The 25,633-nt window shown below is 41.1% G+C and overlaps 1 protein-coding gene across 6 annotated transcripts in view; it reads right to left on the bottom strand.

Moving 5' to 3' along the window:
- Positions 1–1,644: 1,644 nt before the first annotated feature.
- npas1 (neuronal PAS domain protein 1) overlaps positions 1,645–25,633 on the bottom strand; it is a 98,782-nt gene continuing 74,793 nt past the window's right edge. For all 6 annotated transcript variants that reach the window (XM_077540240.1, XM_077540241.1, XM_077540242.1 and 3 more), the window contains 9 exons: positions 24,986–25,053; positions 22,156–22,245; positions 13,672–13,837; positions 13,472–13,587; positions 11,410–11,606; positions 10,247–10,353; positions 8,594–8,741; positions 6,272–6,384; positions 1,645–5,390 (listed from right to left, as the gene is read on the bottom strand). In XM_077540240.1, the coding sequence (XP_077396366.1) occupies positions 4,360–5,390; positions 6,272–6,384; positions 8,594–8,741; positions 10,247–10,353; positions 11,410–11,606; positions 13,472–13,587; positions 13,672–13,837; positions 22,156–22,245; positions 24,986–25,053 (2,036 nt within the window). In that variant the 3' untranslated portion in view covers positions 1,645–4,359. The remainder of the gene's footprint in view (positions 5,391–6,271; positions 6,385–8,593; positions 8,742–10,246; positions 10,354–11,409; positions 11,607–13,471; positions 13,588–13,671; positions 13,838–22,155; positions 22,246–24,985; positions 25,054–25,633) is intronic.

The raw sequence follows: 25,633 nt of genomic DNA, 5'->3' as shown, positions 1-25,633 counted from the left end.
GTGTTTTTGTCTTCATTTTCAACCCCATTTAGTCTTTGTTGAATCCATCAAGTCCCTCTGCGTGGCTTTGTGTCAAGGTTGAATACTTTTTTTTTTTTCCCCACCTTAAAGAAATATACAGTAGCTCATGATGATACTTGATGGCTTGTTCTGGCTCGTGTCTCCTCTAGGGAACAGCTGGGAGGCTGGAAGTCCTATCTAATATTTCCGCCTTTCATATTTTGTCCCAGGTGATATTTTTATTCGTTGCATTCTTTATTTGAATTTGTGTGAATGTGATAAAAAGTAATACTGTTGATGGGCATAACAAGAATTTTGGATGGTTAAACTTTTATTCCTCACTGTACGTGAGCGCCACTACAGCGCCAAGAGAAATCTCAGAAGTGGTTCAGGTCAATAAATAAATAAATATGTAAATAAATATGTGCGTGTGTGCGTGTAAATTCCACATAACACATTTATTAAAAAAAGAAAAAGTAATGCCCTCAAAATGTCTGTTTAGCAGTATTTATGGTAATATCCAGACAAAAGACAAATTACATTTTTCATTTGACAGTTAAGTGTAAAAAAGTGTTGTGACATTAGAATATTATTATATATTATGTAAAATTTATTTTGCAATTATCATGTAAAACAAATTTTTTAGGAAAAAAAAAAATCTTGTGTGACACCATATTTATATCTCTAAAAAAAAAAAGCATCTACCTAAGTTTTCTTCTTATTATTTTTTTAAATTTAATTGTGGGAACGCTGAAGCATTCCCACGTTATTGTGATTTTTATTCTCTACATGTTTTGCTGTATTACAAAACCCACATAATATTTACAATTTACACTGTTCAAAATTCAACTTGCTTCAAAAAGTCTTACCTGGGGTATATATCGTCTGATTCCACATTACTTACAATATTTGCACAATTTAACGTTTAATTTCAACTTTTCTCCATTCATTTTCAATGGGACAGGCATGAAACTTTTTCTAAGTATCACTTTCCACACATATAACTAATCATCATTACCAGGTGTCTTACACTGCTCGATGGTACAGTTGGTAAAGTGCATTGTCCAGTAACCAGGTCATAATTTCATAATTAATCTCTCAATTTACTTCATAAGCATTCCACATGCATTCAAACCTTAGCATTCAGCTTTCAGCATTCCCACGCAATTTCACTTAGTCTCGTTATATTTGTTAATGATCTTCTGTAACTATGTTTAGATTTGAGAAAAGTTAGAAATTAAAGCCAAAAATGTCTTAAATTTTAACATTTAAAATACTATTTTGTTAAAAAAAGAACAATATTTTAATTGCAGCTGAATTGTGACACCATAATGTGTTTTATTAGATTTTATGATTGACAAAAATATTTTCTAATTTAAAATATTATAGGCTATACATGGAGGAAAATTGTGATGTGTTGCAACAAGGTTGATTTATCAATATCAGATTTTTTTTCCACTTTAAATTATTATTTAATTAATTGTGTTTTATGTTGGATGTAATGTACAACACTTTGTTGCAGATGTGGTTGTTTTTGAAGCACCCTAAATACCTATAATGGAGTTCTCAGATGTGAGAACTGACAAACCAAACGTACCAATCAGAAGAAAAAAAAAAAATCACACCAGAAAAGAGACTATGAGGTCCTCTACTGACTGGAATATTTTATTGTCGTTGTCATCTGTATCTCTTTTCTTTTTCTTTACATTGTTCATTTTGTTGAATAAGCGGCTTGAGTATTCACAAGGATGCGAGGATCATGTTAGATTCACAGTGATAGGCAAAAAGGGTTAGCGATTTAATTCAATTCAAAATGACACACCCACACATACGCGCTCCCAGAATATGTGTGCTTGCTCATGTGACAAGTGCAGAATGTCAGACATTGTTCACGCCGTCTGAATTTGTATATTTCACAGACAGCACAATTGAGATTTGGGGAAGAAAAACAAACCAAAAGACGTCCAGGTATGACTTCTTTTTTTTTTTCTGACACAGCAGATCAAATGAACGTCGCTGAAACTTCACATATTTATTTGCAGGCTTTCAAAGTGCTAAAGAACTCAAATAGGATTCATTTTTATACTAGTATTCAAACTAGGTGAAGATTTAAACAATAATTTAAATCTCATCACATTTTCACAGTTTTATAGCTGTTCTGTGTACCTTTTTTTGTGTGTGTAAAAACTACCAGTGAAAATGACTTGAAATTTCCTTTTTTTTTCTCTTCCTACTGGAGTGAAACCCCAGCACATGTAAAAATGACGGATGGGGCTTTATTCCCCAGTCGACTGACACTGAAAGTGTCTCCTGACCCGACTGGGACTTTAATGGCTGTCATTTTATGACCCGTTTTTATGCTCCGTTACTTCATCAATGACTATTTATTCCCTCGGCTGCGTGGCGAGGCGGCTACGATATTGCGAGCGCTCTTGCGTTGTTTTTCTGTTTTAACAGGACCACGTTAAGCTGCGTCAAGTGCTTTCAGTTAGGATTTTCAGTTAAGTGCTAATAAACAAAAACAATTTAATACAAATTTTCCTGCTTTTTAAAATGATAATAATAAAAGGAATTCTGATGATATTGTGCAACCTGTCAAATCTTCACTCTAAAAGCAGTCAAAAATAATCATATGGGTTAAAAAGTGACCAAACTCAATTTGGGGCAATTTGACCCATTTTGGGGGGTATTTTTTATATAAAACAATCACATTTTTTTCCGGTTGTTTTGCACAAAGCAACAAATGCAAAAATTTGGGTCAAAGTCTCTTTTTGACCCACAATTGGGCTGCTTTTGACCCAACTGTTTTTAGAGGATTTCCCTCGAAATTATCCTTTGATAGCCTCACTTTATAAGAAGTTGGGTCAAAAATAACCCAATTATGGGTCAAAAATGGATCAACCGCCGCTTGGGTCAATCTAATCCAATTTAGGGTATTATTGTACAAAACAATCCAAATTCGTAGATGTTTCATACAAAAACAACAAACCCAAAAAGTTGGTCCAAGTCCCATCTTGAACCGAGAATTGGGTTATTTTTTAAAAATTTGTATTTTTATTATTTTTAAGATTTTTTATTTGTTGTTTTTAGCTGAACTGTTAATAAACAGTTGGATAAAAAATATACACAAATGTGGGCCAAAAAGGGACTGATTGACCATTTGGGGTTATTTTTTTTTGTATGAAACAAACCAATATTTTTTAGTTGTTTTGTATAAAATAACACAATCCAAAAGTTGGGCCATAATTCCCTCATTCTCCCATAACTGGGTTATTTTTTTGACCCAACTTTGTTTTAGAGTATTTCCCTCTGATTCAGGGGTGGGAAATCCTGGTCCTCGAGGCCCGGAGTCCTGCATGTTTTTGATATTTCCCTCCTCAAACAGGCCTTTGACCCATTCTGGGGGGTATTATTCTAATTATTTTTTTACAATTACCAAACTTTTTTTTTTTTTTTTTTTTTTTTTTTAAATACAAAACAACTAACTCAAAAAGTTGAGTCAAATTGACCCAGGTAGTGATTGGAAGTTGTTTTGCAGAAAATTAATAATCAATTTTTGACCCAATTTGAGTATTTTTGAGTGCTTTATGTGGAAACAACACAAATAAACAAAAATATGGCTTTCATACACAAACAGCATGACCCAGAATATACTATTATTAATCCTCAAGAAAAAGCATTTTATTTCAACTGCATTTCGTCCCTTATACCTAATGGAATGTCTGGGCGTGTTATTATTATTAATTATATTTTTTTTCTCCTCAACAATGTGCTTTTAATTAATAGGACACTTTTTTTGTCATGATTTTGAATTTCAATACAAAAATCACCTCCTTTTATTTTGAAGGAACCTCTAGAGTCAAAATGTTACCCCCCCAAAAAAGGATTATTTATATAATACTGGGATAATAAAAATCCACTCATACAAGTGTCCCATCTTCTTTTTTTTTTTCTTTTTTTCTACTGGTGAGAAGGTTAATTGGGTTAATTGGGGTGACGGTTGAGGGTGAGGGGGCTTGCAATGTGAGCTGAGGGTCATCATGGTTGTTGTCTCTATATACAATATGGCTTCTCTGAGTGGAAGAAACACAGAAGTGGTCCGGCGAAAGACAGTTCATTACTTAGTCGTAAAAGTCTTCAGGGAGCTCCAATCAGAAGTCATCCCCATTTTTTCTTTTTTCTTTTTTTTTTTTTTAAATTTTCCAAGAGTCGCTGTCACTTGTCCGGCGGTGAAATAAACGTTCCCCCAGCGGCGACTTGTCACACTTTTAACATCACAGTCGTTCAAGTCCAATTAGCGACGTCCTCCGAGGCGTAATGTCCTGACACTCGCGCACTTTGACGTCTTTTTCCATCATCTCAGTCCTCCTCGGAGCCGGCGGCCCCCCGCAGTCCGTTCATACAGAAGGGCAGGCCGGAGGGGAAGGGGCTGTCCGAAGGGGAGAAGCCGCTGAAGGGCGGCAGGCCGGCCAGTCGCTGCAGGTGGGGGAAGAAGGCCGGCGGGGGCCCCTTGTGGTGGTCCGAGCGCAGCTGCAGGCCGTCCCCGTGCCCCACGCCGTGGTGGTGGGAGGGGGGCAGCTCGGGGGGAGCGTAGCGGATGGTGCTGGGGGCGTACAGACTCTGGGGGCCCTGGGGGCCCAGGGCGAGGGGGTGGAAGAGTACCCGGCCCGCCGCGCCCCCCGCCGCCAGTCTCTGGAGGAGCTCCAAGTCGGGGCCGCCGCCCCGACCGCCCGCCCCCGGCGCGGTCCGCTCCTCGCGGGGCAGCGGGGACGAAACGGGCATGACGGGGGACAACGCCGGGGAGGGAGGGGTGAAGAGGCCCTTCGGGGGGGCTTCGCTGCTGGAGGAGGAGTCGGGTATGGGGGTGTTGGGGCTGTCGCCGTTGAGGCTGCTGGAGGGAGTGTGCGCGTGGGAGGGCTGCGGCTGACTGCTGTGCGAGCCCCAGCGCCCCCCGGTGGCCAGCGCCTCGCGTTCGGTCTTGATGCTGGCCGACGGGGTCACGGCGCTCTTCAGCTGCTGGATCACGGCGCGCCCGTTATGCGCCCGCCCTCTCGTCGGGGCGTCCGCCCCCCGGCCCGGCTTCCCCCCGCCGTCTTCCCGTTTCAGTTTGTCGCCGTCTCCCCCCTGCTCCCACTCGGGCTCCTCGTCCTCCTCCTCGTCGTCCTCCTCGCCCTCGCTCTCGCTCGCCAGATCCGAGGAGGCCGACACGCTCTCCTCGGCGTGCCGCAGCTCGTCCAGACGGCGGCGGCTTTCAGTGGGGGCGCCCTCGGGCTCGGGCCGCAGCGGGCGCTTCCTCCTGTTCTCGGGTTGGGCCGCGACGGCGGTGAACTTTTCCCGGGTTTTCGTGTCGGGTTCGCTCTTCCCCGCTGAGGTCTTTGCTGGCTGGGAGCCTGAGGAGGACAAGGTGTAATGGAACATTTGATCATTTTTCATTGTACAGTAAGTGTTGACCATCCAGCTATGTTGCAGATTTTGTATAGTTAAATAGTGGGTTATTAACTAATTTGCTCCAAAAAAACGTATAAATACGTTTTTTAAATGTTTTAAGGGTCTCAAAGACCCTTTTTTAAAAAAAAATTATATTATTTATTATTATTTTATTTTATTTTATTTATTTATTTTTATGTTAGAGCATACATAAGGCTTTGATGCAGCCTCTCAACTGCAAAGAACGGTTACAGAAATGGTAATTATTACACAAACAGCCAGCAGGTGGCAACAGAGCAAAAGAGATCAACCAGGGCCATGTTGAAAAAAAGCTCAATTACTCAAAATTTTCAATAGATTTGTGAAAATTTATTAAACTATATTCTAATGGGAATTGCTGCAAAACGGAATAGAAATATACTATTTTTTTCCTGATGAAAGAAGAGACTTTAATCTTTCTTTTGATAGGTTCTATGTTTTTATAGCAATAGAACACAATATTCTGTGGGCCTCGCAAAATCAGTCAAAATCCAGTAAAACAGTCGGGAACTAACGGGATTGCTTCTGTGAAAATGGCTGGGAGCGAATGAGTTAACCACTAGATGGCACCACACTTATTTGGTTTAAACGGTGTATATTTGAAAGAAGAATGAAAATGGAAATATTGCAGCACATCTTAATTTTTGATTAAAAATATTGAGTCGCGCTGTAATCCTGCTTTTTAAGCCTACATAAAGTGATGGTTTTAGTTTAGTTTTATCATGTATATTTTGTATTATGTATAAATTTCTGCCCTTGCTACAGGCCCGCTCGCAGGGTATTATGGGATGTCGCGGCCTCCTACCTCGGGCCTGCGGGGAGCTGCTTGAGGCGGGGGAGCTCACTCGAAGTCGCTCGGCTCTGACGCTCTCCGGCAGCTGCAGCAGATCCAGCGGTGTGTCTGGTAGCTCCGTCCGACTGGTTGGGTGAAGAAAAATCAAAACCAATCAAAAAGAGGCGGAGAGGAGAGGCGTACATAAATGATCCGCCGGGCACTTCCAGCTTTAAAAGCCGATTTAAGGGAATAATCGCCCTCGTCTAGGCGCTAATAAGTAGGCTGCCTTTGTCATCTCAGCATCACACGTACACAAACAGTGACACGTGCAAACAGACCACGACAGGCAGGCCTCGTCCTCCAGAAACACACGCACGGAGCTCACCTACAAACAGGCGCGCTCCTCTCCCAAATGGAGGAGGCTGTTGGAGAAGTTAATGAGCTCTTGTAATTACAGCGCTAATTAACTAAAACACTATTCGAGCCCCAAAATTCTGACATGGGTTGCTTGTAATTATACGGCCTCAGCCCAATTAGCATCGACATTCAGCCTACTCTTGTTTTTGTCTGACTGCTCGGCCGCCTGAACACGGTATTATGCACTTAACGCGCGTGTGCGTATTTACGGTGTGGAGAACAGAGAAATGAAAGAGTTGGGAGGGGGAATATAATATCGAGCTTTTGCAATATGTGTCGCTTCCTTCTAACTGTCTGACATTAAACATCATGTAATTGATTTCAAAATGACTCCCTAATAGCAAAGGTGGTCGTCTACATCACCGTATTTTTATCCTCACTATGAGACCTCTGAACATGAACGTATCATCATATGAAAATAATTTAGTACTATTTTAAAAAATTGGAAGAAATACATAAAATAAATAAGAGCGTGGTTCACATATAACACACTAAAGCAGAACATGAATTGTAATTAAAACGTTGTTAAAACAAATTAAATGCATACAGATTTTAAATATGAAAAAGATCTTTGCTTTACGAACCAAAAAGTGTAAACGTAAAAATAAAAATAACAAAATACCAGTAGCCTACATCATTTTGTGAGACATTTTTCATCAACATTTCTCATAATATATCATCAACCGCGGGTGGAAAAATAGATCAAAGTAAATAAAAAAAAAATAAAAAAAGTCAAAGTGTAGGTGCACAAACTGCAATTCTGGAATAAATAAATAAAGTTAGATTAACATGTGAATAAATAATAGAATTCACATGATAAATCTGTATTGATATGATCATTTTTTTCAAACCAAATAAACATACAAAATTTTAGGGCAAATTTTAACCACAAATGAAACAGGTTTGATCACAGAGATTAAAATGTGTCAAATATATGCGCAAAAAGTCGTGTCATTTAAAAAAGAAATGAAGAAGAAGTGTGATCGATTTCTACCTCACGAGACCTCTTACGTAAACATGTATCATCATATGTAAAAAAAAAAAAATATCAATAAATGATTGGGATAAAAAAAAAAAAAAAAAAGGGTGTATGTTTGTGTAATTAGGAGTGTGCGAGTACCGATACCATGTGTTGGTTTTGTGTTGACACCGGCCTTATTTTAAAGTATCGGCTGCCGATACCAGAATCGTCCGCCCTCTTGTGGCTATTTTACGATTGATTCCATGAAATTTTAAGGAAAAATGCTTCATTGGGATATATAGGTCTTTGTTTAAAATTATCTGTCATTATTTTGTGGAAATTTTATGTATCAAAAGTACTTGTACTGGTATCAGTCTGGAAAAGAACATTTCTACATGAAACCTCATTAAGGGAACACAAACGAATGACGGAATAAAAATAAATAGATAAAAAAATTACATTTTAAAAACTAATTAAAGGAAAAATGTTATTAATAAACTATACTATAAAAGAAAAAATCTTTTAAAAAAAAGGTGTGTAAAGGAAAAAAATGGGATTCCTTTCATGTTTCATCAGAAATGAATAATTAAACACAAAACCGCTCTCCACAAAAAAAAACATTTTTATATGCAATACACGTTGACTGAAGCATTACTTCAAAACAGTGTTATCCTTTCCTATATTTAAGTGCAGTGTGAATGTAATGAAATAAAATTTGAGGAATAAAACGTAGCGCGATTCGAAGGTGATCACGCCTGGTGGGGCAGTCGAGCGTATTTTCACATTTTCCACCATCGAATATCTGTCAGCGCTCGAACCCGTCAACTCTAATGAGCCCCGATGATGCCTTTTCTTTCATGTCGCAAACATTTTGCAGGTATCCTCATCGGCTGTTGGAGTCAGTCGGAGCGCATTTCATCACGGCCGCCTTCAAAGCTGGTGTGAACGCAGCGTGGTGCCTCGCAGAAACTGACCTGAGCACGCAGTTGACCCAGATGACGTTGCGCTCGTGGGGGGCTTTGTGGTTTATGGACACGGTGGCGGTGGACTGAATCCACAGGTAGCCGCCTCGCTTCTGCAACCAGCGGTAGTAGCCCGTCACCACCTGGCCTTTCCTCAACACTGGCATGGGCGGACGGGGAAGAAGAGAAAAAAATTAAAAATAAATAAATAAATAAATATTTGCAATATGTGAAGTCAGTCAGCTTTCAGTCGTGTATTTTCATGGCCAAAAAAGAAGTGTCATCCAAGCTAGCAAAATGTTGTACTTTGATTATGTCACCACATTGGATGAAATACTTACATTATTTATTGAAAAAAACAAACAAAAAAAAACTAGAAATTGGATCCCACCTTTAGAACAATACAAAATGTTTTGCAATAATATATAAAGTGGACATAAAAAGTCTACACACCCCTTACAAAACTTTTCCAATGGTACATGCAACCTATAACTTAGCTGAAAGTAAGTGTAATCTTTCCAAGAAGAGAGATAAAAACTTAACGACATATTACAGTTGCATAAGTATACACACCCGGGCCTTGTTCAGAATTAACCAATCATTCAATTGGTATCATTTAAAGTGCTTTTCCTGGCATGTTTGTTTTCTTTCAAGCATAAGCCTGAAAGTTTTTATGCAGAACTCGTCATACTCCTTTCCATTAAGGATCTAGAACTGTTCATAATTCATTCCACTTTGTTAAAGTGCTTTTCTTTCTGACCAGTTTTCCACACTGCTTGTCACCAAAAGAACACCATATACATAAATGAATCAGCTGGATCTTGAGTCTTAGTCAAGGTGGAGGGAATTATGAACAGTTCCAAATGGTAGTCAGTGTTAGGACAAAACCTTCAAGCTTCTGCTAGAAAACACAAAAAGTCAGGAAAAGCCTCGGCGAAACAACTTCATTTTCTTTCATTTTAAATCATGTCCACATGTCCATAAGAGGGTGTGATCACTTGTGCAACCACATTATTTCAGTTGTTTACCTTCCCTCATAAAAGATTTTCTTTTTATTGAGTTTTACAGGTTTTAGATCACATTAGTAGTGGAAAAGTTTGGAAATTATTTTTCTTAGCCTATTTTTTTTACATTATAAAAAGCTGGCATTTGAACAGAGGTGTGTGCACTTTCTATACCCACTGCATGTATAAATATAAATAACAACGCTCGATAACAAGAAAAACAATCACACGAGAAAAAAAAATATTTAACTTAAAATAAAGTTTAAAAAAAATGAGAAGAAAAAGATTCTCAGACTCTAAATATGAAAATCTATTCATATATAAATATGAATATGACACTTATGTACAATTTATAGTTTTCACTTCATCTAATATGCATGTTTAGGGGAGGAAGTACACACACAATAACAGGAAGAACATGCTCAAAGGAAATCCCAGAGCCGAGATTCACACCCAGAACATCAGGACTTGTAAGTGCTAACCACTAGTGCTCTGTGTTGCCCATGCCACAAGACAAACAAATCCAATTTATGACCTTCTTGGTGCAGGTGATAACTGACAGTTCTTGGGGATGGCAGCAGAGGGCGCCCATGACACCAGAACAAAAAAAAAGAAAAAGGATTCAACAGGCTCTCCTTGAAAAGTGTGGAAGGACACTCACAGTCTTCATGGCTCTGCCGCAGGTTCTCCAGATCCTCCACATAGATGAAGTGGTAACAGGTGCGACCCACCACCTCTGCGGGCGTCAGGTCCATATAGTCGGATATCCTGCAGGTATATACAAGTCAGTCCATATGACTAAGCCGAATACAGCCATTCACACTCACATTCACACCTATATTTGGAGTCTTCAGTGAACCGAATATGCGTTTGGAATAGGCTGAATGATTAATTATTATTTCAGTTGACAGAAAGTGGCAAAATGGCCGTCCCTAAGATGGATAAAAACAGGTGGATTTTCCTGCTTAATTCATATTTCATAAACACAATATTAACTCATTCACTCGCAGACACTTTCACTGAAGCAACCCTCCTTCGCTCCAGGCTGTTTTACTACCAAAAGAAAGATTCGTCTCTTCTTTCATCAGAAAAAAAGTATAATTGTATCTGCTTCTGTTTTTGCAGCAATTAGCATTAGAATATAGCTAAGTTTCATCATTATTCACAAACCTGTTGAAAACGCTGGGAAAATGGCCCTGGCTGAGCTCATACTCTGCTGCCATCTGTTGGCCATTTTTTTGTAATAACTACTATTGCTTTAAGCAACCTCTTTAGGTCAGAAGTTGCATCAAAGCCTTCTGTATGCTCTAGCATAAAAAAAAACAACCAAAAAATGTATAATACGATTTTGGGAGTGAATGACAAAGTATTAAAAAATGTATATACGTATATATATATTATACGTATTTGGGTTTGAATGCCCTGTTTTGATTAGAACGGGGCGCATAGAACATATTATTGTAAAGAAAATCGAAGTCAGTGTGTTTCCCTTCATGGTAGTCAATCAGGCTTCAAGATTATTAACAATGGAGTACCACAAGGTTCATCTCTAGGTCCTTTTCTATTTTCCATTTTCATTAATCACCTCCCAAAAATCTTCTCTGACTGTGAGATTCATTTTTATGCTGATGACACAGTAATATACTGTTCAAGTTCAGATATGGTACAAATCATCAAGTCCAACAACGGTTCTCCAAAAATAAGCCACTCTTAAGTTTGAACATTCAAATTGAGTGATTCTTTTACAAACCACTAGAAGGAGCCCACGCATCACTATTGATACTCGCGTCGCACTTTTGAGCCGATGAAATGATGACACGTCACCTGTTCTCGCAGTATGTGACCTGCAGGTCCATGTTGACCCTGAAGACAAACATGTGGCTTTCCATGCGGACCTCGTTGAGCGTGGAGGGAGGGAGCGTGTGCGCCAGCACCACCATTCCTATGGGCCGGGGCATGGAACGCGCCGAGCCGGGGACGATCGTGAGCCGGTAGCGGATTCTCCCGGTCACGTGGATCACCTGAAGATTTAAAAAAATAAATAAACACAGACACACACACACACAAGAGCAAGACAATGAGCACACGGTAAAGCGATTGGATACAAACTAGTGAATAGAATCCCATTTAAGCCAAAGAATGCAGCAGCTCTGGCTTTGCGGTGCAATAAAAGGCAGCGCGCAGCTATTCAGTGTGAAATAAGGTCAAAGCAATAAAACACGGTGAAAACGACCATCTTGACACTGCTGTGAAACACTAGCAGAGCAAAACAAAGTGACAAGGCGCTGCTTGTTATTCCTTCATGCAAAAAACAAGGACACAGAGGACATGGCATTAGGTACTTCCGCACAATTGAATGACATCCAAAAAAAGTGACAAATATTTCATTATGACTTTGAATGTTCTCTCAGTGCTTGCGTGACTTTTCTGCTGCTATCTGGTAAAAATATGCACGTTAGCGACACTTGAAGTCTCGAAATTGTCCATAGGTGTGAATGGCTGAAAACGTTTGGTTGTTAAAACATGTATCATATAAATTGAAAACATTAAAATTAATCAGAATGTCTTGTAGTTTTGGTTCGCTTTTTGAGAATATTTCTACTTTGGGAACCCTTGATTGAAGGCAAAGATGGAAAATGGATCTGACAAAATACGTGACGAGCATGGTGATGCTAATGAAAAGTCACGGATGGTGTTGTGGTACACTCCCTTGATCACACGCCCCGTGGCTAACAGATGCAAGAGGAGACGCCCAGGGAGACTATTACAGTTCCATATTGAACTCCAGTTAGCAACAACAGTTTAAAAGCACTCTACTTCATGACAAGAGATATAATGTTTGTGTAGAGTCATCAGGGAAGTTGATCTGTGGGTTTATTTGGTTGTACATCACAAAAAAAATACATCATCCAACCGGTAACATTTCGTTTTTAGCAATATGCCATCATGAATAAGTCATGCTAGCTAATTGCTTGTATAATGGTTAAGTATTGAATTTAAAAACGCATTATGACCTTTTCAACCAGTCCAGGGTGTCCCCCGCCTACTGCCCAGAGCCAGCTGAGATAGGCGCCAGCACCCCCCGCAAACTTTTTTTTTTTTTTTTTTAAATAAAACTAGACTAAAACCAAGTACCAATACTAATATTTTTGAGATATAAAATTTATTTTAAACTATAATGAAGGATTATTTTAACAAAAGACCTATACATCCCGATATAGCATTTTCCCTTAAAATTGCAAGAAATTAATGGCAATTTTTGATGATCTTTTTTCCCATTTATTCACAAAATACATATTTTGTATGGAACACACCATAACATTAATTTAAATGGATAAATAAAAAACTTCTTGCACAACTTCTTTGAACCGATACTGGTATCAGCCACTGTTGTGAGTACCCAATACATTGAAGTAAGGCTGGTAACAGGGGTACTTTCCCATCCCTTAATTTGTAAATGTGACTACAAATGGTAAATACCTCAAATGAGCCATATTATCTTTGTAAAAGCACATTTTTTGGCTTGATTAGAAGTAGGGATGGGCGAGTACCGACACCAGCCTTATGTTAAGATATTGGTACTCGCCATGGTGGCCAGTATTGGTTGTGGATGTTTTACAATTAGGAACTAAAAATTAGACGAACAAATAATTGCCATTAATTTCATGCAATTGTAAGGAAAATTGCTATACTGGGATATACAGGTATTGCTTTAAAGTTATCTGTCATTGCTTTTTGGGGGGGATTCTATGAAGTAGTGGTATTTGGTGTTGTACCGGCAACGACTCAAGAGTTGAGTGCTGGTCTGAAAAAAAAAAGTGGAGTTTTAAGTGTATATCTAATGAAGATTCCAGTGAGGTGTTGCGTATAGGAAATAACGAGTGACCTTGTATCCGGAGGATTTGATGTGCAAGCCTCTCTTGGTGAGCGTGGACTTCATGCGAATGAAGAATCCGCGGTCGGGAGGCTCATCAGCGGAAGAGTGAGGACTGGATGGCGCCGCTGAGGATTACAGAGCGCCAGATTCATCACGGCCGTTCATCTGCCGACGCGTTCGTTCCCGCCGGCGGCGCCAACCAACCGTACCGCTGGGCTCGGGCGTGCCGGCGGCCGAACTGGAGGGGGCGCTCTCGGGGCCCACTTGGCAGCCGGCCTCCGCCCGCAGGTGGGGCTTGATCCCCAGACGCTCGGCCATCTCCACGTGGTCGGCCGGGTGGATGTAGTCGAACACGCTGCTGCCCGTCAGCTCCACCTGAGGGCGGACACACACTTGTTCACAAAAAACAAACAAAAAGCACACACTGAGCACACACCCGGCAAGAAAAATCAATATGTGTTATGACAGGAAAATGAAAACCTTGCTGTGGGTTACAATTCAACAAGGAGTGTGGCGCTTGTAAGACATTCCCCCCCGTGCACGCGCACGCATTCCAAATCTCAGAGGAGCAAGTGACGACGGTATTACTCAAATAAGCAGGCAAGATAAAAATCAATTGTATGTGTTGATTAAAACCGGTTGAACTCTAAGTATCTGCGGAGGTCGCATCACTATTCTTCCTCCTCCTCGCCCGCCCGCCCTGCTCCTTCATTTAGTCGCCGCCGGCAGTCCATCCCGGCAGGCATAAAGAGCTCATAGCACCCGGCGTGATCCCATCATCACAATACATCATAGTCAAATCTCCAATCATTTAAAGGCAATAATGGCGCCGCTCTTGCACGGCATCCATAAAAGCCGCGCGATCGGAGCAGGTGCGACGCCGCGCGCAGAAATGAATGCATGTGTGTGCGTGTGTGTGAGATGTACGCGCGGTTTCCATTACATTTGTGACGGCGTGCGTGCGATTGTGCGTGCCAATCGCATTCCATCTGATAACGCCGTGGCTGCAGCAAGCAGCAGAAGCAGCAGCCGCCTCACACCCTTGTCTGTAGGACACAGCCATTTATTACCGGATTAGAGCCATTTACTGCGGGCTTTATGGGAGCTTCAGCAGGCCCTCAAGGACAGCCGGGGGAAAGCAGACGCGGTGTCGGGGTGCGAGTGGGAGAGGTGTTGGGAGTCTCCGACACACTGGTGGATGCCAATTTTTTTTTTTTTTAACCCCCAATCCACTACCTCAAATAACTTGTAACTGCCAAGACTATTTGATCTTCTTACTTCTAAGATGTGATGTTAAGCTTTTGTGATTCAAAATATTAAATGGTTTAGTGACTTAGTGGTACCTTATGTTCCATCTCAAGTCTTGCTGGTCTAAAAAGAAGTTAGTAGTGATTTGTAAAGTGTGATATGAGTAACCACTAGTGTCTGGGGCTAATACTGTCGCAAAACTATTTTCAAATGCGTATTTCAATCCACAAATATACAAATTCTTTTTACGAATTTGTATCCATAACAAAAGCCACAAATGCGGAATGAGCAGAGGTGGGCGTTCCGTCAATATTGACAGAAGGTCTGTCAATCTGTCAATGATGGACGGCCATTTTGTTGATGATTGACGGGAAACATCTAAAAATGGACAAATTTAGCATTGACAGAAGTGAATTTTCGTCCGTCAATGCGCAGTAAATTCTGTAGAGTAAATGTGACTGTTTAGAGTCGGATCAAATAGACTCAGTTTTAGTCATATTTACACTTGGATGTAAGTAAACAGTAGGAGTGGCATAGCTCAGGTGGTAGTGTGGCAGTCTCCCAAGGTGAAGGCTGTGAGCTCGTTCCTCAACCCTTGAGTACTGTTATTTTATTATTTTTATTTTATTTATTTTTTCCCTCTCTTCCAAGTGTATTACTCGAAAACTGAATCTATTTGGTCCCTATACAATAAATAGAGTCAAATTTACTCTACATAATTCATTGCGTGGGTGGCATGGTGGTGGCTGAGTGGTTAGCACATCCTCCTCCCATTTCTGAGGACTTGGGTTTGAGTCCGGGCTCTGGCCTTCCTGGGTGGAGTTTGCATGTTCTCCCCGTGCCTGCGTGGGTCTTCTCCGGGTACTCCGGTCTCCTCCCACATTCCAAAGTCCCTGGGTGTGCCCTACGATTGGCTGGCAACCAGTTCAGGGTGTCCCCCGCCTACTGCCCATAGCCAGCTGGGATAGGCTCCAGCACCCCCCTTATATGTATATATATATATATATATATATATATATATATATATATATATATATATATATATATATATATATATATATATACATATCTTTAATGATTCATCCAGTAGTAGCTACGTCATACTAAGGTCGGTGCTCGATGGAGGGTGAACTCAGATAGCAGCCAGTATTGAATACATTGCAAAACTAAATTATATTTAGTCTGAACGGCATCATTGCAAAGGGCAATTACCTTATTAGATTTCATTCACATGTAAACCAACTTTGAAATTAGGGCAAACGCAATATGGATTTCCTTTAAATGCACAGATCCTGTGCGGATTATTAAAAGGTCTATTTCCACTGGATGAATAATACACAGAATTAATTCCCTTCATTAGACGGCAAAAAAAAGAGAGCTCACACGTTGAATTTGTCTTCTTTTTGATTCCAAACTGACTTATTCATCTTGTTTAAACATTTAAAGTTTTCATCAAGAGGCTCGCGATGGACAAGGTTTGGGGGATGAACTTGGATTTTTACACATTTTCCTGTAAGGGGAAGGTTTTTATTTTTTTATTTTTTTTAACTAGAAGGACAATAAGTTCACCTCCGCTCCACTGAAAGATACAAAATCCCACCGCCCCTTGGAAGTATCGAAGACAACATTGAGAGACAAACAGGACCTTATGGGCTTTACGGTGAGGGGGCAATAGAGGGGGGTGGGCTTAAGACCTGTGCGAATACTATCACTCCATCACCGGCAGGAGGGAGGGATTGAAGACGGAGATCAGACAGAGAGGAGGAGATGAGAAGCAGACGCAGCCATTGAGAGGATGAGTCAGGCTCAGACATAAAAAAACAGGTATGGGATGTGGCACGCATGGCGGGGGATTGGGGGGGGGTACGTGAGGAGAGACCCAGATCGTTCAAGTACGGCTAGACGGCCTGTTTTTTAATAGCATTGTGTGTGTCATTGTTTGCGTGCCCTGCGCAGACATGCACGTGCATGTATGGACTGGGATGAGAAGGAGGAAGAAGGAGGTGGAGGAGGAGGGCAGCGAGCAGGGGGAAGGAGAGACATGATATAAATAATAGCAAGGGGGCTTTAATATGTATGAGGCATCCGGGCAGTGGTCCACAACACACTCGCAGTCCTCACTGACTGATGGGAGAGGAGAGAGGGAAGGAGGGAGGGCAAGGGGGGGTTAAAGAAAGGGGGGGGAGTGGGGGCTGCATACTAACCATTCCCAGATCAATTCTCCTCTCCTCCCCGGTCCGAGCATCCTTCCTCCCTTCTCTTTTCCCCATTTATCCCCTTTCTAAACCTCCCCCGACCCGTCTCTCCCGCTTGCAATCTCTTTGATTTCATCCATCCTCTCACCCTCCGCTGCTTCCCATCATGCACTCCGCAGCGCGGCCAGGGGGACCCCGGTGAGAGGTGCAATGATACGATTGGGCGTCTGGGGAGCGGGGGGGATCGTTTTGGACGGGACCGTGCCCTTGGTCAAGGTGTGTGACCTGTGCTAAGCCGGCTAAGCATCCGCCCCCTCTGTCAGGGGAGGGACCCGGGGGCAGAGGGGTCAGACATCAGGGGGGACGGGAGGCGGCGCGGCGGCCCCCCCGACGGGGGCGGGTGGGGGGCAACATGCCCTCTAAAACAAACCACCAGTTACACACTTGCACTCGTTTGTTTGTCCGTCCTTCCTCTCTCCCCTGTGAGCGCCCCCACTCGCTGACAAAAGTGTGTTCTTACCTTTCTCCATAAACACATGCAGCACACTGCCTATCATAAAGCTGACAGTTTTTTTTGTTTTTTGTTTTGTTTTTGTGAGGGGGTTGGGATGTAAGGTAAACGCGAGGTTGTATGCCGAAGGTTTGGCGCGTAATCTGCGATCATAAATAATTTCATTAGAATGCTGATGGCTTAGGTCCTGTTTGAGGAGACGTGATGGGTGAGGCCATCTGCTCAGCTGATAAGAACAGCTCTGTTTTATTAGCATCTCCACCCAAGCCCGGCTGCCTTGTTTACCTCGGCAATCCCACGGCGAATTTCCTTCCTGCCGCACGTTTAAACTCTATTTACACACGCGTAGTCGCTCGCTCATCTTCCGCCAGCGTCGATTTCCCTTGTTTCCCCGCTCGTCACTTTTTTTTGGGGGTTTTCGCTCATGCATTTTTACGACGGACATGCGTGTCGTATATGTGAGGGTCAATCCTGAGCTTCAAGGTCTGATCCTTTATCCGCTAATCCTTCCTCTCTTTCCTATGGGACTTTGATTTGATGTTAAGTAGTATTTAAAGGGCATAGGTGTGCTGTCCGTGGATTTACACTGCAGGTCCAGGTGCACAATTCCGATTTAATGTCCACATTTTTGGACGGCTTGAGTCAATAACACCATAAGGTGCCTTTGAGACGTCACCATTTCAACCAAAACAACAAATCAGAACAATTTCTATTGGCGTTCATATTTAATGTAAGTAGACAATGTTCAAGTTTTCACTTTTAAAAAAAATATAAATTAACTGCAAACATGATATTGTATACACAAACAGCAGCTTGCTGACAGGGTGGACATTTTTGGCTAATTGCTAATGCTAACACATTTTATGAGCATATGGTGGACCTTCACTGAGCAACATAATTCTACGGTTTTACAGTTTATACTGAATTTCTGCGAGTTTCTCTGACAAACTGGGCAACTAAACACATATTGTGATGAAAATCCCACAACACGTGTAAATATTTATTGGACCTGTGCATTTACACTGCTATTAGCATATATTCGATTCATATCCGATTTCTATTCACATTTAGAAGAAGTTAGATTGTTATGATATCCAATTCCATGTGTTTTTCTATTTACGCTACCATGACACGTATCGCAATTGTGCCGCTTGAGAGCAAAAAAAATCCGAATTGTGTCACTTGAACCGTGCAGTGTCGATCCAGCCCTTGAGGATGAGGACAAAATTTCACCTCTTGAATGGATACCATGCTGGTTTTTTTTTATCAAACAGACATCCAGTCAATCAGAAGGATGGTAAAGTTCAACACATTGGGCCCTATTTTGTGCAGTCAAACTGTGCGCAAGGTTGGAGTTTTCTTGCTTTTAGTATTTTCCTAGACTAGCGCATGTCGAAACGGGCATTTGCGCCATTGTGCGCTGTAGTGGGAGGGAATGCAGTCGACTCCGGGCTAATCGAAGCGGCTCCCCTCATTCCCTTTAAATTCAGTGCAGACAGAGGCATGCGGTCTACAAAGCATGTAGATGCCAATTACCTCAACACTGGAGTTTCCATCTGCATTCAATATTCTCTGTTGATTTGTGTTGCTCATTCTGAGTGTTTGTTTTAAACCTTACATTTCGGTGTGGGTAAAAATAGCTGATCGAAGATTTAAAAAAAGAACAACAAAAATTACTGTATATTATTGGGAATACGCCTTGGCGGAGGTCTGTGCTCGAAAGACCGACTTGAAATGCCTCCAACGAAACTCGCTGCCGTGGTTATGATGTGCAATCGGGCAGGTAGAACAATGAGAATATTCTTTCCCGGATAAGCAAAATTGGATCACAACATCATGCGGACATGAGATAAAGGACAGACGCGAGCCTACCACAGTGACCAACGATCTTTCAGCCCGTACAAGGCGTGTGATTACTGTATTGAGAATGAGAGAAAAATCAGCTTATTTAACATGGCCGCCCGCAGACCTTCAATCACAGGCAATTCCCACAATTAAAATGACTCTAATTTACATCCATTATTGTCGCGCTCAGCTCGTTTCCCCCTTTTTTTTTCTCTCCCTCAGTAACACTCTGTCTCCTTCTCGCTTTGAAACATTCCTCCCTTATCACACCTCACCCCCTTACCCCCCCCCATTTCCCCTCCCGACTGTCTCTATCTATCATGCCATCCCCCTTGGTGTTTTTCCCCCTCCCTACAATCAATGTGGCTTTTAAGATGCCTATCGATTTGTTCCCCTAGACAGGCCCAGCGTGCCGGGGCGACACTTTGATTGCTGGGCCAGTAATTACTGTTATTATTTATGCATCTGGGCAAAATGGCAGGACTTAACATTCACAGTACAAGAGGCCACAGGCAATCAGGAGAGGTGAGCACCTGGAGAGCGAGGGAGACGCTCTGAGGAGAGGGGCGTGTGCGAGGGGAGCCGCCAAAGGCACGTGCGCACATTGCATGTATTGTACAGTGTTTAAAAAAATGTATTACGCCACCACCTAATGTAAAATCATGCCACAGCTGCCTTAAATCAACAATAGTATTGAAAATATAGTGATTATTAGGGGTGTGAATTGCCTAGTACCTGACGATTCGATTCGTATCACGATTCACAGGTCACGATTCGATTCGATACCGATTAATCCCGATACGAATTTATAAGTCGATTGTTGCGATTTTTTTTCATTCAAATTTAGAAAATACTAATCAGTAAGCTTGTAGAGTGTAAGATTTATATGAAAATGTATTATTTATTTATCTGAAATTTCAGTCTTATAGAGGTTGTAATCTGTTTCATGTTTGAACAGCATTAAAATAAAATATTAAGGCTTAATGTTCCGTTCATATAACATTCTTCCATGCTCAAGGTGTGAATCCTAAAAAAAAAAAAAAAAATAAAAAAAAAAAAAAAAAAAAAAAAAAATCGATCCTGCCGATTATTGAATCGATTCGAGATTCGCGCGATGTAGTATCGCGATATATCGCCGAATCGATTTTTTTTTTTAACACCCCTAGTGATTATGCTATCCATTTTTTTTCAAAAGGCAGGAAAAACCTGAAAAAAAAGTAACTCATTTTGATTTCTTCATTAACATCAACTGCTGTCACAAAAAACAGCAGTTTTTTGTTTACATTCAAGTTCAGGTAGTAGCAAATGTGAGCGATGTCACGCAGGCTGTGATCACAAGATTATAATTTCAGCATCCCGGCAGGAGACATGAGCTCTATGATCTCGCCGTCTTCAATCTTGCTCCTCTCTGTCATCTAATAACAGCTTGTGGAATGTGCAACAAAAAAGGAATCAAGCTATGCACCTCCTGGATGATAAATGTCAATGTAAAGCGAACTTTCATTATAAAAGGATATTTTATCTACTTAGGATTGTATTATTTTTAATATTTTAATTATTATGCTTCATGCACAGCAGAAATAAAGTTGAATTGAGCAGAGTTCTGCTGGTTCAAAGTTATGTTTAATTAATTTTTCAGAAAGGGGGACTCTTTGAATTTGAGTGTAAAAAGGTGCTTCCTTTGAAATTCCCCAATCCTGTTCAAAACGGTAACGCATCAAAAGTTCAATGAAATCGAAAGTGTCCGCATTAAAGCACTTAATGATGCTGGATGGCAGGTTCGTTAAGCACTTCAAATAAATAAATAAATATATATGCAACATATATGAAATTAATGGCAATTTTCTATTCTTTTCTTTCTAATTTGTAGTTGTTGATTGTAAAACGACCACAAGAGGGCAGCATCAACCACTGTCGAGACTACTGATACCTTGAAAAAAAGGCCGGGTATCGGCCGTATACTGACCTGGCATCAGTACTCGCTCGTCTCCACATAGTAGTACATAGTGCAAAGAGTTATTATACGTTTAAGAATGTTAAAAAGCTACACCATGACATTAATCACGTTCACAAAGTAAAACTTCATTATTACTAGGGGTGGGAACCTGTGGCTACCTCACGATACGATACGATATGCGATACAAGGCTCACAAAAACGATTACCTCACGATATGACCATACCGCGATTATCAATATATTGCTCAGGTAATAAATCCACGCTAATCTACGATGAAACAAATCATAAAATAATAATAATAATAATACAGAAAAATACATAAAAATAAAATAATAATCAAATAAATATCAATAAATAATAATAAAATAAATAATAAAATACTAAAAAAATAATTCATATTATAAAAACAATCATATAAATAAATATAAATATAATATAAATACATATTTTATGACTATATATATATATATATATATATATATATATATAAAATAATAATAATAATAATAATAATAATAATAATAATAATAATAATAAACTAAGTTCGCCTGAAGACTTCTGTATATTTCCCTGCCACTCTTATAAGGCGCTCCCCCTAGTGGCCTGCCAAGTAATTGCTCAATAAGTCATGAACAATGGAGCTGTTATAGTGGCTGAATATTAACTACAAATATCACGATACTTGCGTAGACGTATCGATAATTTATCGGGAGACAAAGTATCACGATTTATCGCGGTATCGATATCATCATACTACTAATTAATCCTAATCATGCCAATTAATAAGCGGTATTAAGGGTTTGTCATGGTCCCTGCAACGTATCATTTTAGGAATTTCTATGGGGGGAAAAGTTGCAGTATCACATGAATGAAAGATGAATGAAGTTGACTGAATGAATGAATGATGATGTGTGCGCATGTGTTGAGTTGGCCTTACCTGCGAGAGTCCCAGGTAGATAGAAACTGTCTCTGAGATGTAAAGAAAACGTCCCTCCTGGCTGACCACGAACACAAAGCCGTCCAAAGACTGTGCGCATACACAAACACACGCACACACAAACACACAACCAAAGGCAAATAAGACATCTAAATTAGAGCAATTAGTGTGTATCGAACAAATTACAATGGGCGAACAAACAAGTTGTCACCCCACGGCCCTTTCTTAATTCAAAAGCACACGCACACGTTATATGCAGCATATGTGATGACAACAAGATCTGCATTACTTGTACAAAGCAAGCTGAAATGCCAAAAAGCTACAAATTCCCAACAAGTAGCAAACATGCAAACTCACACACATTCGTACGCACACACTTGAAAGCTAAAGACATAGAAGAGACTCAAAGCTGTATAGTGCACACAACAGATCTGCTTCAATCAGATGTAATGAACTCACAACCAAAGCAGTACACTGTATCTCTCGACACATACGCACACGCACGCACAGCCACATACATATGCAGACAGCAACATGAGACACAGATAAAACCAGAGTCATTACAGTCTGCAGTGAGTCTAATGAGAAGTGAAAGGTATACAACCAGCCCATTAGAGAGGACTGCTTCGCAGAAAAATATTAATCGTCACAACAAGCTTCCGCACACACACAAATAAACACGCGCGCACGCACACACAAAGCAGGGCCACTTGGCTGTAAAGAATGATTGCTATTTTGGCGGGCTCGGCGCTTAAAGTGGCAGCGGTAATTTATGCAAGTGACACATCCAGTATGCAAATGTGTGGCCGCGCGGGGTGCGGGGAGTCGTGTGTCGTGGCGAGGAGAAAACCAGCCGCCTGAATGTCGGAGAACTAAAGTGCAATTATCAGGCTATTACGGCCGGAGGACGGCTGGGGAGGGAAGAATCATACAGTTTTTTTTTTTCCCCCCTCTTCCGCAGTGTTAATTTGATTCCTATCAACGCCGCTCCTGAAGTCTCCCATCCCTCTTTAAAATGCCAGAGGAGAGCGGACGTGTGCTTCTTTATTTTTTTTCTCCACAAACTGTCTCACTTCTAAATTCCCGACCTCTCTCCACCTGCTCCCACGCCTCCCTTATTCCATTCCTCCCTTAATCCTTGTAGTTCCCCCTTATCCCTCGCTGCTCCGCTTGCTCTTCCAACTGGCGTCTTTCCCTCAGCCTCCTCCTAATCTACGGAGTTACCTTCCTCGCGGTGTCGACATGCTGCCCCCCCCCCTTGCGCCGCTCTCCTCAGCCTACAATTCACCTGTGTAAAATGTACACAGGTCAGCTAAAGACGTTGTTCCAGCAGCTGAAGTTCATGGCTTAGTGGTGTGACCATTAGTGTCTTGGATGTGCAGTTGGCCGGGCGAAATACGGCCCGAGGGCTACTGATGGATTGACTTTAGTGCTCCACAATGAGGGAAATAGCTTGAAGTCAGTCAATTGAACCGCGTGTTTTGGCTGAAATCAACAGGTGCCGGCTGCGTGCAGTAAGCTAGCAGCGGTCTCTCAAGCGTGGAAAATTTTGACTACTGTCTTCCACTGGCCACGAAAACTAACTAACTAAAACTGGAAAAAAATATTTAAACTAAAAACAATAACGCTGTAACAACATGAAACTGAAACTACATTTTGCATTTACAAAAGTAACTAAGACTAGCAAAAATGTCCTTCGTTTTTGTCATTAGCAATTAATTATATGAGCTTTTGCAAGGAAGGTGGAACAGTTGTCTGGGAGTTGTAGTCCTTTTACTCTGTGTTGCTTATAGCGAAATCATATGGCAGCAGCCAATAAAAAGTCGCCGCTCCTCAGCGACAGATGTGCTTGCAGCTGAGTGGCTTCCTAAATCAATCCGAAATGCGATTGGAGCGATTTTCTGACAATATTTACGTGGTGGTTTTGTAATCTTGCACAAAAGAAAGACAAAAAATGTACAATAATATGTTTAAAGGGGAAGTCAACCTTAATCATTTCTTGACAATAATATGTGACCTCACTTATATAAACATGACATTCTGATTAATATTACATTTGTGGAATAAGAGTTAGGAGGCAAAATCCAGCAATTTTTATCCATTTCCGGGAGCGGCCATTTTGCCACTTGCTGTCGAGTGAAAATGACATCACAGTTGCTCAGGGCTCGGGAAACGACCAATCACAGCTCACCTGTTTTCTGAAGCTGAGATATGATTGATCGTTACCTGAGACCTGAGCAACTGTGATGTCATTTTCACTCGACAGAAAGTGGCAAAATGGCCGCCTTCTGATATTGATTTAAAAAAAAAAAAAAGTGTTGGATTTTTATATTATCCAGAATGCCATATTTAGACTAGTGGGGCTGCATAGAACATGCTATTGTCAAATTGGGGGGTGATTTCCCCCTTAATGTACACAATTTTTATATTCTGTAGATAATAGCCACCCTGTAGATGTGTTAGTGAAATTGTTTAAGTTCTACAATTTCCAACAGTCTGCCAGGCATTTTATGTATCCGCATGTGAACAAATGGGTTTTAATGTGATTGGATGAATAGTTCAGGGGGTGGGGCTTGTGCAACCGAGGATGACGAGGAGAGTGAGCGAACGAGTTGGCAACTGAGCAAAATCTACAAAAATCTGACATTATTCAACATACACATTTTTACCTCATCTAGAAATGACCTTCTGTCCATTTTAAAAATCAAAAGTGGCCCTTGAGCACAAACGTTTGCCCACCCCTGAGCTACAGGAAGGAAAACATCATTTATCCATCCTGTGAGGTTGCAAAAGAAAGAGGGAGGGAAGATGTGAGTGTTGCGGCAGTTACCTGCAGGAGATGCGCCCCCAGGTGCTGCTCAAAGATGTCAGTGGCCAGAGAATGTGAGGACCGTCTCACTGAAAAAAAAAAAAAAAACAGGACCACACATCAGGAAGACATGAAAGCAAATGGAAATGGAAGCGGAATCCTGCTGAGTAACACCCGAGAGGTCACAACGTATTGTCTACCAAGAGCCTTTTTTCAACAGACGCATTCTTCTATTAATTAATGATATGAAATTAATTGATAATTAAATCTGCTGACATGCTTGAATGGGCCCTTGCACACCAATAAAAATGTTGGGGGGGGTGTCAAACAGAGGTCATGATGAGGGTTGGCAATCAGCAGCCTAAAGCTCTGCACCTACACCGGGAAGCCGCCAGATCGTTACTTTTGTTCATTTGTCTTTGCCATGGATGTTTTTTTTTTTTGTGCTCCTTGTTTTTTCCCCCAATGTATGTTCTAGTCTTCCTGCTTCCTCATTTAGCCGTTGCTAGTTTCTATTTGGTTGTTAGCGGTTTTCCCCACTCGTCAGTAATGATTTGTTTGGTTTGTTCTTTTGTATATTATTATTCAACCTACTTGACAGTAGCAGTTTTGCGGTTTATTTGTAGTAATTTGGTCAAATAAAGATGAACTGCTTTGGGGTTCGACCAG

This window comes from Festucalex cinctus, chromosome 13, assembly GCF_051991245.1.
Source record: "Festucalex cinctus isolate MCC-2025b chromosome 13, RoL_Fcin_1.0, whole genome shotgun sequence".
NCBI classification, from domain to species: Eukaryota; Metazoa; Chordata; class Actinopteri; order Syngnathiformes; family Syngnathidae; genus Festucalex; species Festucalex cinctus.
The sequence above is the reverse complement of the archived record's forward strand: the minus strand, read 5'-3'. Positions and strand labels throughout refer to the sequence as shown.